General features: G+C 48.7%; 1 protein-coding gene across 1 annotated transcript; it reads left to right on the top strand.

Annotated features, from left to right (window-relative positions):
- Positions 1–3852: 3852 nt before the first annotated feature.
- Positions 3853–6048, top strand: LOC131302969 (uncharacterized). The gene is made up of 5 exons (XM_058329761.1): positions 3853–4195; positions 4344–4642; positions 4727–4957; positions 5087–5503; positions 6013–6048. Exons 1-5 carry the CDS (start codon positions 3853–3855, stop codon positions 6046–6048), a joined length of 1326 nt encoding a protein of 441 aa, XP_058185744.1.
- Positions 6049–13778: the final 7730 nt, after the last annotated feature.

Raw genomic sequence — 13778 nt, 5'->3', positions numbered from 1 at the left:
TGGCAAATAGGTCAAGGTCTCAAGACTGATTTGGACCAGAGTGATATCAGTGAAGAGTATTGGGGATACTATCAAGAAGGGGAAGTCGTGCCCGATGTCCGTCGCCCGCTCGGTGCCATGCTACCTCTGGTAAATTCAATCGCAGGCACGGTCGATCGCCGTATCCATGAGTTTGATCCTACTCTAGATATCGTTTATGTGGAACAACCTTGCCCTATCGTTTCTGCTCCTGGGGATGACTGCTCGATCATGGTCCTGGATGCACCTCCCGCTAACCTTTGGGATGTAAATGAGACCGTCAAAACTCCACTGCCTGCCGATATTTGGGATGTAGACAACATTGTCGATTTGAACATGGGAAGCAAAGTGTGGACTGTCAACACCGCACTTGTCGATGGAGGGTTTTAGGACGTTCCGTTTGTCACCAATCCGGGAACACCCTTCGAAGAAGATGCTGCACAAGACCCTGCTTTCTGGGAGGGATTAGTGATGAAGGATTTGGAATGGGACTCAGCTCTGGGACTAGACTCGTCCGCAACAGTTGCATCGATGGACAAAGGAAAGCGCAAGTTGGAGGATGTGCCAGCTGACCGATGGGATTTTATTGACTCGTCTTCCTGGTGGGATGTTGCCAACGCCACGAGGAGTGGCCGAGTATTCTAGCCATCCAATCTGCAAGCCGGAAGCTTATCCAACCCACTTGCTCAGAAAACCACCGCTCCCGCCGCTTAGAGGAATGATCCGGTTGTTCCGAGTGGGGTTCCCGAAGAAGACGTTATTCTAAAACAGCTCGAACGGATCCTTGCCACTGTGTCTATCTGGGGTTTGATATCGTCGTCAAAGGAGCATCGTGAAAAGTTATCCTCAGCATTGGCCCCGGCTCATGGTACCAACCGACATTACCCTCGAAGCCATGATCGCTCTAGTGCTACCGCTTCTCTCTAAACACTCTGTCACGTTTACCGAGAAAGACCTGCCCGTTGAAGGAACCGCTCATAACCGCCCGCTGCACATCATCGTCAAGTGCGGGGGCATTGGGTGCCAACTGTGCTAGTTGACTATGGTTTTGCCATTAATGTTTGCCAAATGAGGGTTGCCTACCGTTTGGGACTTATAAAGAATGATTTAACACCTTCTAATCTGGCCGTCAAAGCATATGACAACACTCGCCGTGTGGTGGAAGGGTCTCTGATTCTCAAACTCGACGCTGAGGGCTTTGAAATGGACGTAGAATTCCACGTGGTCGATATCCCCGCTACCTTTAATCTGCTGCTGGGCATGCCGTGGCTTCATAGGGCTGACATCATGGCGGTACCTTCGACTCTACATCAAAAGGTTATGCTGCGACTCCCTACCGGAACGCTGACAATTTGCGGGGATTTTGGGATCCGCCTGCTCTCGGATGATGGAATGCCTGTTTTGGGGATCATGCACAGGGAAGAAGACTCAGACTTTGGAGGCTTCTCTTTCGACACGTCAGGCTCAGTCCTCGCCATTGCCATGGATGATGATTTTACCATATGTTCAACTATTCTCGAGATGATGAGAAAAATGTCATTCATGCCTAGCTTAGGACTCGGGATCAACCAATGAGGGATCGCTTAGTTCCCTGTCTTTCCTTTCACCGAAGGTCGCTTTGGATTGGGTTACACTCCACCGGCCAAAGGTGCCAAAAAGAGGAAAGATACGGAAAAACCTTGAACCCTTTTTAGTAATCCTGACAGCTATTTTGTTCGGGAAGGAGGAGGCTTTGCTTACTCAGGACAGATAGAGCCATTTTGGGATCCAGAGACTTGCACTTGGCTACCAGGTTTTGAAATCTTTGTTGCAGACACCTGATCTGATGATGAAGAAGAGATAGCCAAAGAGGAGCTCGCTAAGGGGGAATTCAAGAAACAGCTGACTCAGATCAAGGAAAAGGCTGACTGGCTGAAGGCTTTCGATCAGGGAGATCTGGAGATGCTGTTCTCCTAGGTAGGTTTGGTTGGCGAGGGCGAAGAGGCTGAAGTGTTGATGCTTGGGCCCGACTCATCGGATGCTCTCGAGGATCCTACCTCTCTCATCGTGGAGGCGAAGGGACGTATTAATAATTGCATTTTCACTCCACACCTGACATGCATTGATGATATATCTAAATCCGACACAGAGTCTGTTAAGTCTAGGTCTAGCTCAGAGTCGGAGTTTGTGCCTCACAGCCCTCCGCGTTGTAGCTTTTACTTTGAGTTCGAGTCGTCTGTACTTGGCAACCTAGTTGGGTTTTATGAAATGCATGATCCTACTTCTGATTACTTTGCTAGCTTCTATATAAACTGTGTCGACCCTGACGATGAAGGAACAGACTTCGACAGGAACATTCCGGCTGAGTTGCGTTCCCTCATCGAAAGGGAAGACAAAAGGCATGCTCAGCCTCTAAAAGAAGAAGTAATTTTTATAAACTTGAAAGACGAAGATGACCCCAGCATGATGCAAATTGGTGCAAATCTGTCCCCGAAAAATCGCATCGGAACAATAGAGCTGCTCAAAGAATTCCCCGAGGTCTTCACATGGTCTCACAAGGATATGCCCGGCATCGATCCCGAAATAGTACAGCATCGAATTCCACTGGAGCCTGGGGCTATTCCTGTCAAACAGAAGCTCCGCAGAATGAGGCCGGGCTGGGTTCAGAAAATCAAAGAGGAGGTTACCAAGCAGATTGACGCAGGATTCTTGAGGGTCGCAGAGTATCCCAAGTGGGTCGCCAACATCGTGCCTGTTCCTAAAAAGGATGGAAGAATCTGAGTCTGCGTTGACTTCAGAGACTTGAACAAGGCAAGCCCCAAAGACAGTTTTCCCTTGTCACATATCGACGTGCTTGTGGACATCATGGCGGGGCATACCTTGCTCTCTTTTGTTGACGGATTCTCAGGATACAACCAGATCTCTGTGGCACCTGAGGATCAAGAGAAAATGACGTTTGTTACAGAATGGGGCACTTATTGCTATGTGAAGATGCCGTTTGGGTTGAAGAACGCCGGCTGCACTTTTTAAAGGGCCCAGACGACCTTGTTTCACGACTTTATCCATAAGACCGTTGAGATCTACGTCGACGACATGATTGTGAAGGCAAAGGAGGAAAAGGACTATCTTCCTTCACTCAGGCAGTTTCTTGAGAGGTTTCGTAAATACAACGTACGTCTGAAGCCGCAAAAGTGCACATTTGGGGTCACAGCAGGCAAAATGTTGAGATTTCTGATCACTACGAGGGGAATCGAAGTAGATCCTTCCAAAATCAAGGCAATTCTCGAGATGGAGCCACCGAAGTCCGAGAAGGGTGTGCGCAACTTCCTGGAAAAGGTCCAGTTTATCAGCAGATTCATCGCCAAGTTAACCTTAACTTGTGAACCGTTGTTCCACCTGCTCAAAAAGGGTGTCCCGTTCGAGTGGACGAATAAATGCCAAACTGCTTTCGAATCCATTCAAAGATACTTGTAGAATCCACATGTACTAATGCCGCCTACGCCAGGTCACCCATTGATTCTTTACCTGTCAGTCACTCCAACGGCCATGGGATGTCTACTAGCGCAAGAAGGGAGCAATGGGGTCGAAAAAGCTATTTACTATTTGAGCAAGAAAATGGTGGGGTCTGAAGAGCTCTATACCCCTCTGGAAAAGACATGTTGGGCGCTGGTTTGGGCTACCAAAAAGCTTAGACACTACATGCTAGCCTATTCGGTGAGACTGATTTCTCGGATGGATCCTATCAAGTATCTGTTCGAGAAGCCCGTGCTCACCCATAAGCTAGAACGTTGGTTGCTTCTGTTGGCTGAGTTCGATCTCCAACACGTCACGAGGAAGTCTGTGAAGGGCCGTGCCATGGCAGAATTCTTGGCTGACCACCCGATAGACGGCTCGAAGGACGTGGACTTCACCTTCCCCGATGAGGATGTGCTGACTGTAGTCGAGGAAGTTTGGACGCTCTATTTTGATGGAGCTGCTAATCAAAAGGGGTTCGGGATTGGAGTGTTGTTGATCACACCCGCCGGCGCGCATATTCCGCTTGCTTTCAAGTTAAATTTCGATGTTATCAATAATCAAGCTGAGTACGAGGCCTGCATTGTCAGAATGGAAGCTACTATTGCTTTAGGGGTAGAGAAACTTGAGGTGATCGGAGATTCAAACCTGGTGGTCTCTCAAGCTAATGGAGATTGGAAGATTCGTGAGGAAAAGCTGAAGCCTTATCACCAAGATTTGAAAGAAATGATTCCTTGCTTTAATAAGGTGACTTTCACCCATGTTCCATGCTTGAAGAATCAGTTCGCCGATGCTTTGGCGACTTTGGCTTCAATGATTGAACTTCTTGACAGGTGTTAAGCTGCGACCGATTGTGAGTGAGCAGAGGGATTTTCTTGCTTATGAGTACGTCAACGCCATCGATGATGTCGTCAATGATGGCCTGCCCTGGTACCATGACATTTGGAACTTTGTGGAACGCGGGGAGTTTCCTGCCGAGGCCACGAAGAAAGATCGTATTGCTTTGCAAAGGTTAGCTTCTCAGTACATTATCTGCGGGGGGAAGCTGTATCGAAGGTCTCACTGTGGGATGCACAAGCTCTGCGTCAACGGTGCCGAAGCAACAAGAATAATGGAAGAAATTCACGAGGGAGTCTGTGGACCTCATATGAGTGGTGTCATGCTCACAAGGAAAATCCTCAGGCAAGGTTATTATTGGTCCACAATGGAATCACAGTGCATCGATTACGTGCGGCGCTGTTACAAATGTCAAATCCATGCAAATCTGCAGCATGTTCCTCCGTCTGAATTGTACGGCATGACCTCACCATGGCCTTTCTCTGTTTGGGGCATAGATGTTATCGGCATGATCAGACCGTCCGCTTTAAATGGTCATAAGTTCATACTGGTGGCGATAGACTATTTTACCAAGTGGGTCGAGGCTGAGTCTTACAAAACCCTGACAACGGTTCAAGTTGCCCAATTCATTCGAAAGAACATCATCTATCGGTACGGTGTTCCTCAGGCATTTATGTCGGATAATGGAAGTCATTTCAAAGGAAGGGTTCTGGAGCTCTTTGAGGAATTCGGCATCAAGATCCATCATTCAACGACCTATCGTCCACAAACAAATGGGGTGGTCGAGGCCGCAAACAAGAATGTCGAGATGATCATCAAAAAAATCGCTGAGTTTGCAAAGGACTGGCACGAGCAGCTACCTCTCGCCCTATGGGGGTACCGAACGTCGATCCGCACTTCAACTGGTGCAACCCCCTTTTCCTTGGTTTATGGGATGGAGGCAGTGCTTCCTATCAAGCTTGAGGTCCCGTCGTTGAGAATCATGGCTGAAAGTGGTCTCGAGGAATTTGAATGGTTAAGCGGGAGGTTTGTCGAACTGATGTTGTTTGATGAAAGAATGCTCCGAGCTTTGTATCACATTCAAGGGTATCAACGTCGAATTGCTCGCGCGTTTAATAAAAAGGTGAAATCCAGGAGCTTAGTCGAAGGAGACATGGTTACAAAGGAAATCCGTGCCCCAGTGTTTGATCCTCGCGGGAAGTTCAGACCGAAGCGATCTAGGCCTTACATCATCAAGACCATCCTATCCGAGGGTGCTGCTAAGCTCATCGACCTCGACGGCAATGAATTCAACACCCTGGTCAATCTGGATCAACTCAAGCGTTATTATCCCTGAGAGATGCTCGTTGGATCGAAAACCACAAGGGTGGGCGATTCTAAGCAAAAGTTAGAGCAGCCTGCTAGACCGAAAACCTAAGGAGGCGGTCTAGGCAAACAATAAACAGGCAAAAGTCGAAAGCTCTCTAGACCGAAAACGTGAAAAAGCGGTTCTAGGTAAAAGTTAGAGCGTAAAATGAGAGGTAAAATAGACGAGTGAGCCTTTGCCTGAACTACGTTCTGACCTAATTCCTTGAAAAGGGATACATAGGCAATCTCACCTTGAGATTTGGTCATATTCTATCAAAAGCTTGATCCAGGATTGACATTTTTGGGGCCACGTCACAGGTTGAGGAGGTCAAGCACAAGTCAAAGCTGCATTGAAGGAAATCAAGAAAGGGGGGAAACCCATCGTCTTCGATTTTATTACAAATTACTACTTCTGATACATAAGCTGAGCATAAAAGCTTTAAAACATTTAAAGCATGAAAAATAGAACAAAATGCTTGAGAAGCCTAACGGCTCACAGCTTATTCTAAGCATAGCAAAGTGGTCCGAAGTCAGTCGATATTTTCCCTTGCGTTTACATCCGCTCTCAACCACTGTCTGTAGCGATTCCTTAGCCCAGTGGTAAAATCTGGCATTTTTGCCTGAAGGACTCTGAGGCCCCAGCGCCCCTGATAACCGTTGAGTGTTTGAGCATTGAAATTGGGAACGTGGAAGTTCCCAGTACTGATACGGTGATTCTCCTGAGAGACGCCCAGTTGGCGAAGGATGCGGTCGGGAATATAGAAAGTGAAACTTGTCAGTCTTGCGATCACCATCTTGTCAAATCCATTGGAATGAATAGCCATATCCGGGAGGTCCAGCCAAGGGCACCTCCAGACGATCTCGTCGGGCTGCATTTGCTGCATGAATTCATACCAACCTTCTATATCCATGTCAGGGTACCGCATCTCCCTTTGATGAATCCTTTTTGGAAAAAGATTCCAATCTTCTACCGGTGGGTGCGGCAACCCAAGCTTGTCCGATAGCCATAACTACATGAGCGAAAAGACAAGCAAGAAACCAGATATAACCTGAGCGAAAAAATAAGCAAGAGATAGGGAGCAACCTAAGCCGAGCGTCGAGGTAAAACGAGAAAGTGTGAAAAGCTGGAAAAAGGTGAGCTGAGTGAGTTTACTTGAAGCAGAAGCGGACTCCCACTAAAGGTGTTCGTTTGACCTGTGTACACCAAGTCCAAGCCTAAGAGCGTCTTCGCTAAGACAAGGGGCACCACATTCCTCCGTGCCCCCATTTGAGCAGTGATGCTCACCAACGAAGGACACACCCGCCCATCGGCAGGAATGAGTAGGTAAGCGGCTAGCAAGCAAATTACCAAAGCGAATTGGCGCCAAGCCTGCACAACGTTGTCGTCCAAATCGCCATCTGGACTGTATCGCTCAATCAAGCGCATGATATTGATTTGGCCACCTTCGAGCAAAGTGTTGGCCAAACCCCTAGAAATGTTGAGCAAGGACGCCAATAGGCCTGGCATGCTAACCTGATAAGGAGGAACGACGAGTGTCGCAGACGCAAATGTCCGAAGATATGCCTGAAATTCCTCAATGGTCGGACATATCTCGTCATCGCCAAAACAGAAGACATGGACGTCAGGATCCCAAAATCGGAGAGCAGCCCTCAAAAGTGCTGGCTGGAGTGGCACGTGACGAAGATACCGGAACGAGGCAAGGCCGTGGTATTGGAAGTTTAGCCAGTCAATGCTCAAAAATTGGGCTAGCCAAGGCTTGAGCAAGGTTGGGAGTCGGTTTTCCATTTGGAAATGCAGTGAGGTGCAGAATATCGAAATGGATATGGTGTGTGGATGGAGCAATGCGTGCATCTCCTCTTTATTGGCCAATGAATCATCTTATTTCCCGTGTCACATTCAAAGCCAACCGCTAAAGGTCCAAACATCCTTACAAGTAAGGACTCTGCCTCCATCCTTACAAGTAAGGACTCTGCCTCCTGAAAGCCTAGAAACCATGTTCAAAACGTGTGAAAATGAAGACAAGGGACTCCAAGAAAAAAAGCATAGTTGGTCAGACAAGTGGATCTGCATTAGACCTGACCGGCGCACGCCAGTTATTTACTGGCATATACGTGTCCCTCGATTTTGGCGTATGCCATCTCAATAGTGGCGCACACCAGTCAGGATACCAGAAACAGTTTTTGCAGCAGCTACTGTCGTCGAGTGTATGTTTTCGATCCCGGGGCCTATCTTGCAGGTTTGATGGTTCATACAAGTCATGAATGATATATGGGACTATATCAAAGTGCCGGATACCAAATGTCGCGTCTAACGAAGATTTTGGGCGTCCGACGGCTCGTTTCAAGTTCAAATCAAGGTTTCGAGAGGTCGAAATCCGTTCTAGGGACTTTTGCCAAGTTTTTTCATACCATGCGCGTCATATGAGCATAATATGACTGCACAGGGGTGTCGGTTTCGGTCCGGGACTAAATCGAGTCATCCTTTGTGTCTTATGTCCATTTTTAGCATTTTTCGGTGTATCCCTCGCCTTGGAGCATCTTTGCCGGTTTTGTCGATTCGTACAAATCATTGTACATCTATAGGGTCTTATCGAAGTGTCAGTTGCCCTTATTCATGAGAATTTTGAATTTTCGCTCATTAATGCCCAAAATTTCATTATTTTCTGTGTGTCTCGGAGTACGTATCATATCCTGGGGCTCTCCTATCCTTTTTTCTTTCGAGCTAGGTCAGTCATGTACATATGTGAGCATTTGTTTGTCGATTCAAATCATTTATCAATGCATGTTAGACGTTAGTGGATGGTTTACTCTTTTCCTTTGACAAATGCTCATCAAAAGGAGATCAATAAACGGAAAACGCAGTTATTATATACTAGCAAGACGATATCTACATAGCAAAAGGTGGGAATGTACTGAAGCGGCCCAATGGCCCGAGCGAAACAAGCAACAGCATGTACTAGGCACATCCACCCGAAAGTCAAAAAGGCACGCAGGCCTCATCTCTAAAAAGTGAAGTATCAAGTATCAAAGTCAAAAGACAGCAAAGTAACTGAAGCTCGGTGGTAGCCCTCAGTCGTCAAAAAGGTCCTCGTCGTCGGCGTCCTCCTCGTCGTCGTCCTCTCTCTCCCTCGGGTCTACCTTGAACCCAAGATCGTCTGCGGTGTCGTCGGAACCGCTGCTAAAGAGGGAGTGCACCTCCTCCTCTTCATCTTCTTCCTCCTCCTCCTCTTCCTCCTCTTCTCTTCTCCTCTTCTGTGATGGCCCATCAGCTGGCCTCTTCTCTGCAGGCCTCTTCCTCAGCTCTCTACAGAACTGTGGCTCGTCGCTCCAGGAGGCGATTGCGACTCCTCTGGTCCCGGGGCGTGTAGAGCTGGCCTGCCTTTGCGTAATGGCCGGAGTGGAAGAGGATCCAACTGTCTTCTTCTGTGGAGGAGGCCGTATGCTCTTTCTCCTAGGAGCCGCCCTAGCCTGTCCCTGCATGGTCATAATCATTAAACATTTAGCATGACTTGTACATATCGTATATACTGAAATGCTGAAAGCAGGAAATATCAAGAGCAGTTCTATCAAGCATGTGTTGTATCAAGAGCAAACCTATCTAAGTATCAAACGCAGAGATAGAGCTGAATTTGGGATATACCTGGGGCTGTACAACCGGAGCCGGATCCGCCGGTGGGTAGCGCAACTGCAGAGAGGCACCGCCTGCTATCTTGTGGAATTCCTTCTCCATGGCCAGCATTAGGTGAATGGCATCTCGCACCCATTCCATTGGCGCCTGTGTTTCATTTTGGGGATCAAGATCAAGTCAGTTTCAAAAGCTGTTCAAAGCATAGTGTGAGGATGACAAGCATAACAGAAAGCAAATCATACTGGCCCCGTGATAGCCGCTGGCTCTGTCCTGGCGGGCTCAAACTGAACTGTGGCGGCTTCCCCCTGCGCGTCCCTCACTGCTAGGGTCCAAGAAAGCCGAGGTAGCCCGGTCGCTGTGGCATAGTCACTCTTCTCTCTCGAGCGAGCTGCCCTGCTCCCCTGTCTTCGCCTCTCCTCACCAGCCTACGGTGCCTCACCTTGTACGGCTATGTGCTCCAACACCCCAAGTGGCCTTGCCAAGCGTTGCCTCCGGTAAATGGCATAGTCACGCTCAGGCCTCAAGAAAGAAGCAAGGCTAGCCGGAACAGTGAAGCATCGCAGCTCAGCCAGAGTGTACCTGTCTGTATGTGAAGCGTGAGGCGGAAGTGGCCCTGGAACCTAGTACTCAAGAAAGCCCAGCAATTGTTGCGTCACCCGGTCACCTAAGTATCACCGCCACCCAAAGGCCGACTCGAGTAGCACCCGGCTTGCTGTCACCACCCTGTTCCTCGCTAAGTACTCGGGCTCAGGCTCTGCATTTCTCCATGGATCCCACTCCACCTGCGAAACCATCTAAGGTTAAAAATTATATGGGCATCAGCGACAACATTAAAGCAATTTAAAGGGTAAAAGGGTTGATTGAAGTGTTGCTTACCTGAGTACCCGACAGCTCGTCAAGGTATGACCTGAAGGCTAAGAGGCTCCCCCTCGATTTCTTCTTACCGCTGTACAAAGGCCCCCAGATCACGGTGCGTGGGAGCATCCTCAAGTTCGGGCACTTATTCTCCGGTGGGTACATCTTCAGCACTTCGTAAGCCCACAGCCGTAAGTGTTTAGGCAATCAAAGCATCAAAATACAGGTCATATGCAAATCAAGGACAAGTGCAAAAAAAAAAAGAAGGGGAAATAGGGAATGAATTGCAAGCTTCATTTCTTACCTCCCACACTCTCCAATAACCAGCAGTTGCTTTCTTCCCTCACGAGAACTCCCCCATAAAGCCGTAGCAGGTCCTCAAAGCTGCTCTTCCCTAGTCAAAGCGTGAAGCTGTGCGTAGGTCGCGGAGAGCCGGCAAGTAGGACAGGTGCACTTTAGCTCGTTTGTTCGGGTACAGTGTAGCCCCAAACAAGTACAACAAGTAGGCCCTAGCCATCTGCTCCACCTCCTGCTCCTAGTCCGGTACCTTCCCCTGCAAATACCTCTTGAACTGGTGATAATGAACAATCTCTGCTTCACCTGCTGGGGCTTACCCTAAGAACCACTTCAGTGCCCCTGTGTCCCTGTAAACCTCTGAGTCAAATGGGATAGGCTCTCCCCTTACCCTCAAACCAGTAAGAGCTGCAAAGTCTGACGGAGTCACCGTCGTCTCCCCAATCGGAAAATGGATGGTATTTAAGGAGTCCCACCACCACTCGGCCAGCGCAGTAAGCAGGGCGTGATCACTATTCACTGCCGTCAAAGTGAGGATGAACGGCTGGAACCCTGCAGCATCCACCAAATCCCTAACCCGCTTAGGTAACCCTCTGTACAGCTCAAGCGAGCTTGCTGGACCGCCATGGCCCCGAGTGCTGGCTGCTCCTCTCTGCATACAATGACAAATAACAAAAGAGGTTCATTAACAAATGCAATTCAAACCCAATAGTCAGTCGAATTCAGAATCTCAAAAGTAACTCCGCGGTCGAAACAAGCATTATAGGGGTCGATCAAAGCTACAGGGTACTCGTATTATTTTATCCAATTCTACTATCGGTCGAATCAAATCAAAGGCATTTCTCAGTCAAGTTCCGAACTACAAGGCATTATTTTCATCAGGGTACACTTTTTAGTTGATTTCAAAGGTATTCTGCTCACCAACCGGTCGATTCAAACTATTGGACTTGCCATCCTGGCGTTCATCACGTCATGGCATTCTACTTAGACAAATTCAAGCTCAAAGGACTATGTCATCGGTTGTGGCAGCCTACAATTGATTCAAGCTTGGCCTTAGCAATTTTCGTCGAAGTTGTTGGTGCTCTACGCTCCAATTTTGTTATGTCAAGTGTTTTATTAGTCAAATCAAGTTCCAAGGTCGAGGTATACTATCGAATTCTGCTTACTAAGTCAAGTTACAGTTCAAGGTCTTAATTTACATGCATTGCAAGCTATGCTATGCCAGTTCAAACTATGTATAGTTACAATGACATAACATGAATATCAAAGCAAGTCCAAAAATATACCTCTGCCCAAGCCACGGATAGGTGTCTCTCTGGGTCCCTCAGTATGAGCTCTGCGTCATAGCTATCCCGTAGAAGCGTGTAGCTCTCAACCCCGGACGGTATGAACAGGTGTGGCTCTGGTAAAGCATACGCGTCTGCAACAAACCTGGCATGGGGTGCCTGCCGTAAGGACTCAGCAAGTGTCACCGCGCGCTCGTATAACCATATTTCCTCTCCTTGAGCCTCCTCGGCTGACTCGGTCTCTCGCACAAAGGCCTCCTCCTCGGCCCTGGCTCCCTCGGTCTCTGCTTTCATGCGCTCCTCCTCCTGGGCTCTCTCAATCTGCATTTGCCAATCCTCTCGCGCTGCTATAACAGCAGCCACCACTGCTGAATTTTCTCGGAGCAATCGGCCAAGCTCCTCCTCTGTCACAAACTCAGCAAAGTCTCCGCGCGTAATAGGAACGTGCGCCGAAGACCCCGCTGCAGGCCTAAACTCAACCTCCTCTATGGGTTCCCCCTGGGCAGTCTTCTCCTCAACCATTGGATCCTTACCCCTTATCGGGTCTCTTGGTGGTGTCTCCGGTCGATCATCACCGCCACCAATACCGCTGCCGCCGACTCCGACTGAGCCCAAACCAGTGACTACCAAGCCTTCTACACCGCTCCGGGAGTCCAACCGCTGAACCCGTGGACCCTCTGTACCGACCACAGCTGGCGTACGCCCGTCATCACCGCCACCTACCTTCGTTGCATGGCCATTGCCGCGGCCTGAGTTGGTCGAAACCTCTGCACCGATACCTGCTTGAGTATCCTCCATCGTTTGATCATCGATTTGAGACCTCAATGTCTCGATTTCACCCCTCGGATGGTTCTCCTCCTCTCCGACACCACCATTGCCGCCACCACCACCGGATTCAGCCATGAGTGGGTTGGGTTGAATGGATATTGCAAGAAGATGGAAGAATGAGAGTGAGATTGAAGGATTTGAGAGAGCTTTGGAGTATTGGGAGTTCAAAACCGAAGGAATGGCGGTTTTTTGTCGCTTGCAGAAGTTTATATGACATGGAACAACGTTGGGCCTGATCTTGGCTCGGGTCTTTCAAAACTCTGGCGTACGGCAGTAATAAAGCACTGTACACCAGTAGCATTTGGGCCTTAGGCCCAAATCACGCCCCGAGTTGAAATCCGTTCACAACTGGAAGCCCAGGTGGCCCCGCAGCACACTGAGGCCCGAGGTAAAATTTTCCCAAGCAGAGACTGGTCCAATTTCAAATCAACGACGGTCCACCCGTCCAATTTCAAATCAACGATGGTCCACCCGTCCAATAATTTTTTTCCCCAACAGCGTCGATCCATCCACAATGGGTTATTTCCCTAAGAGATTCTCCTTTCTTCTGCGACGGCCTGATCCGTCCTTTTCAACTCAATCACGTGGTGGTTCACATCGTCCATATCATCCCCAACAGCGGCGACCGCTCATCCAAAATCAACTAAGCAGGTTCTTTAAGATTCGTGTATGTCCTATTCTGGATAGCCTGGAAGGGTGTCTAGAAAACCTTTGACGTTACTTGTACCAAATCAATGGTGTTTCAAGTGCCGTCAAAAGGGGGCTACTGTAGACACCCTATTTTGGACTGTCCAGACCAGCTTACTTACGGATTTTGATTCCCCAATGATGATTACGGTCAAGAACACTCCGAGGCTAATGGTGTGTTTGAGCTTTGAGTGTCCTAAACCTCATTCAAACCTATGTCGAGCCTTGCCCAGACCCTTCAAGCCAGAACCAAATGACCTCAAACCATACTTGCTTATGCCAGTATTGTGCTGGCGTGCGCTGGTCAACTGCCACGTGTTAGTCATCGACCGTTGGCTCAGTTGCCACCAGCGCATGCAGGTACAATATAGGCGCACGCCAGTCAAAAGTCGGTCAAACATCACTATTCAACCACGTGCTCAGGACTTTTGTGGCCACCCTGACGTAGTCTACGGTCCCCTGATGATTACCATTGTGCAGCCGGCTCCCTCTCTCTCCTACACCAT

Source organism: Rhododendron vialii, chromosome 10a (assembly GCF_030253575.1).
Source record: "Rhododendron vialii isolate Sample 1 chromosome 10a, ASM3025357v1".
NCBI lineage: Eukaryota > Viridiplantae > Streptophyta > Magnoliopsida > Ericales > Ericaceae > Rhododendron > Rhododendron vialii.
Note: the sequence above shows the minus strand (reverse complement) of the source record. Positions and strands in the feature narration are given on the sequence as shown.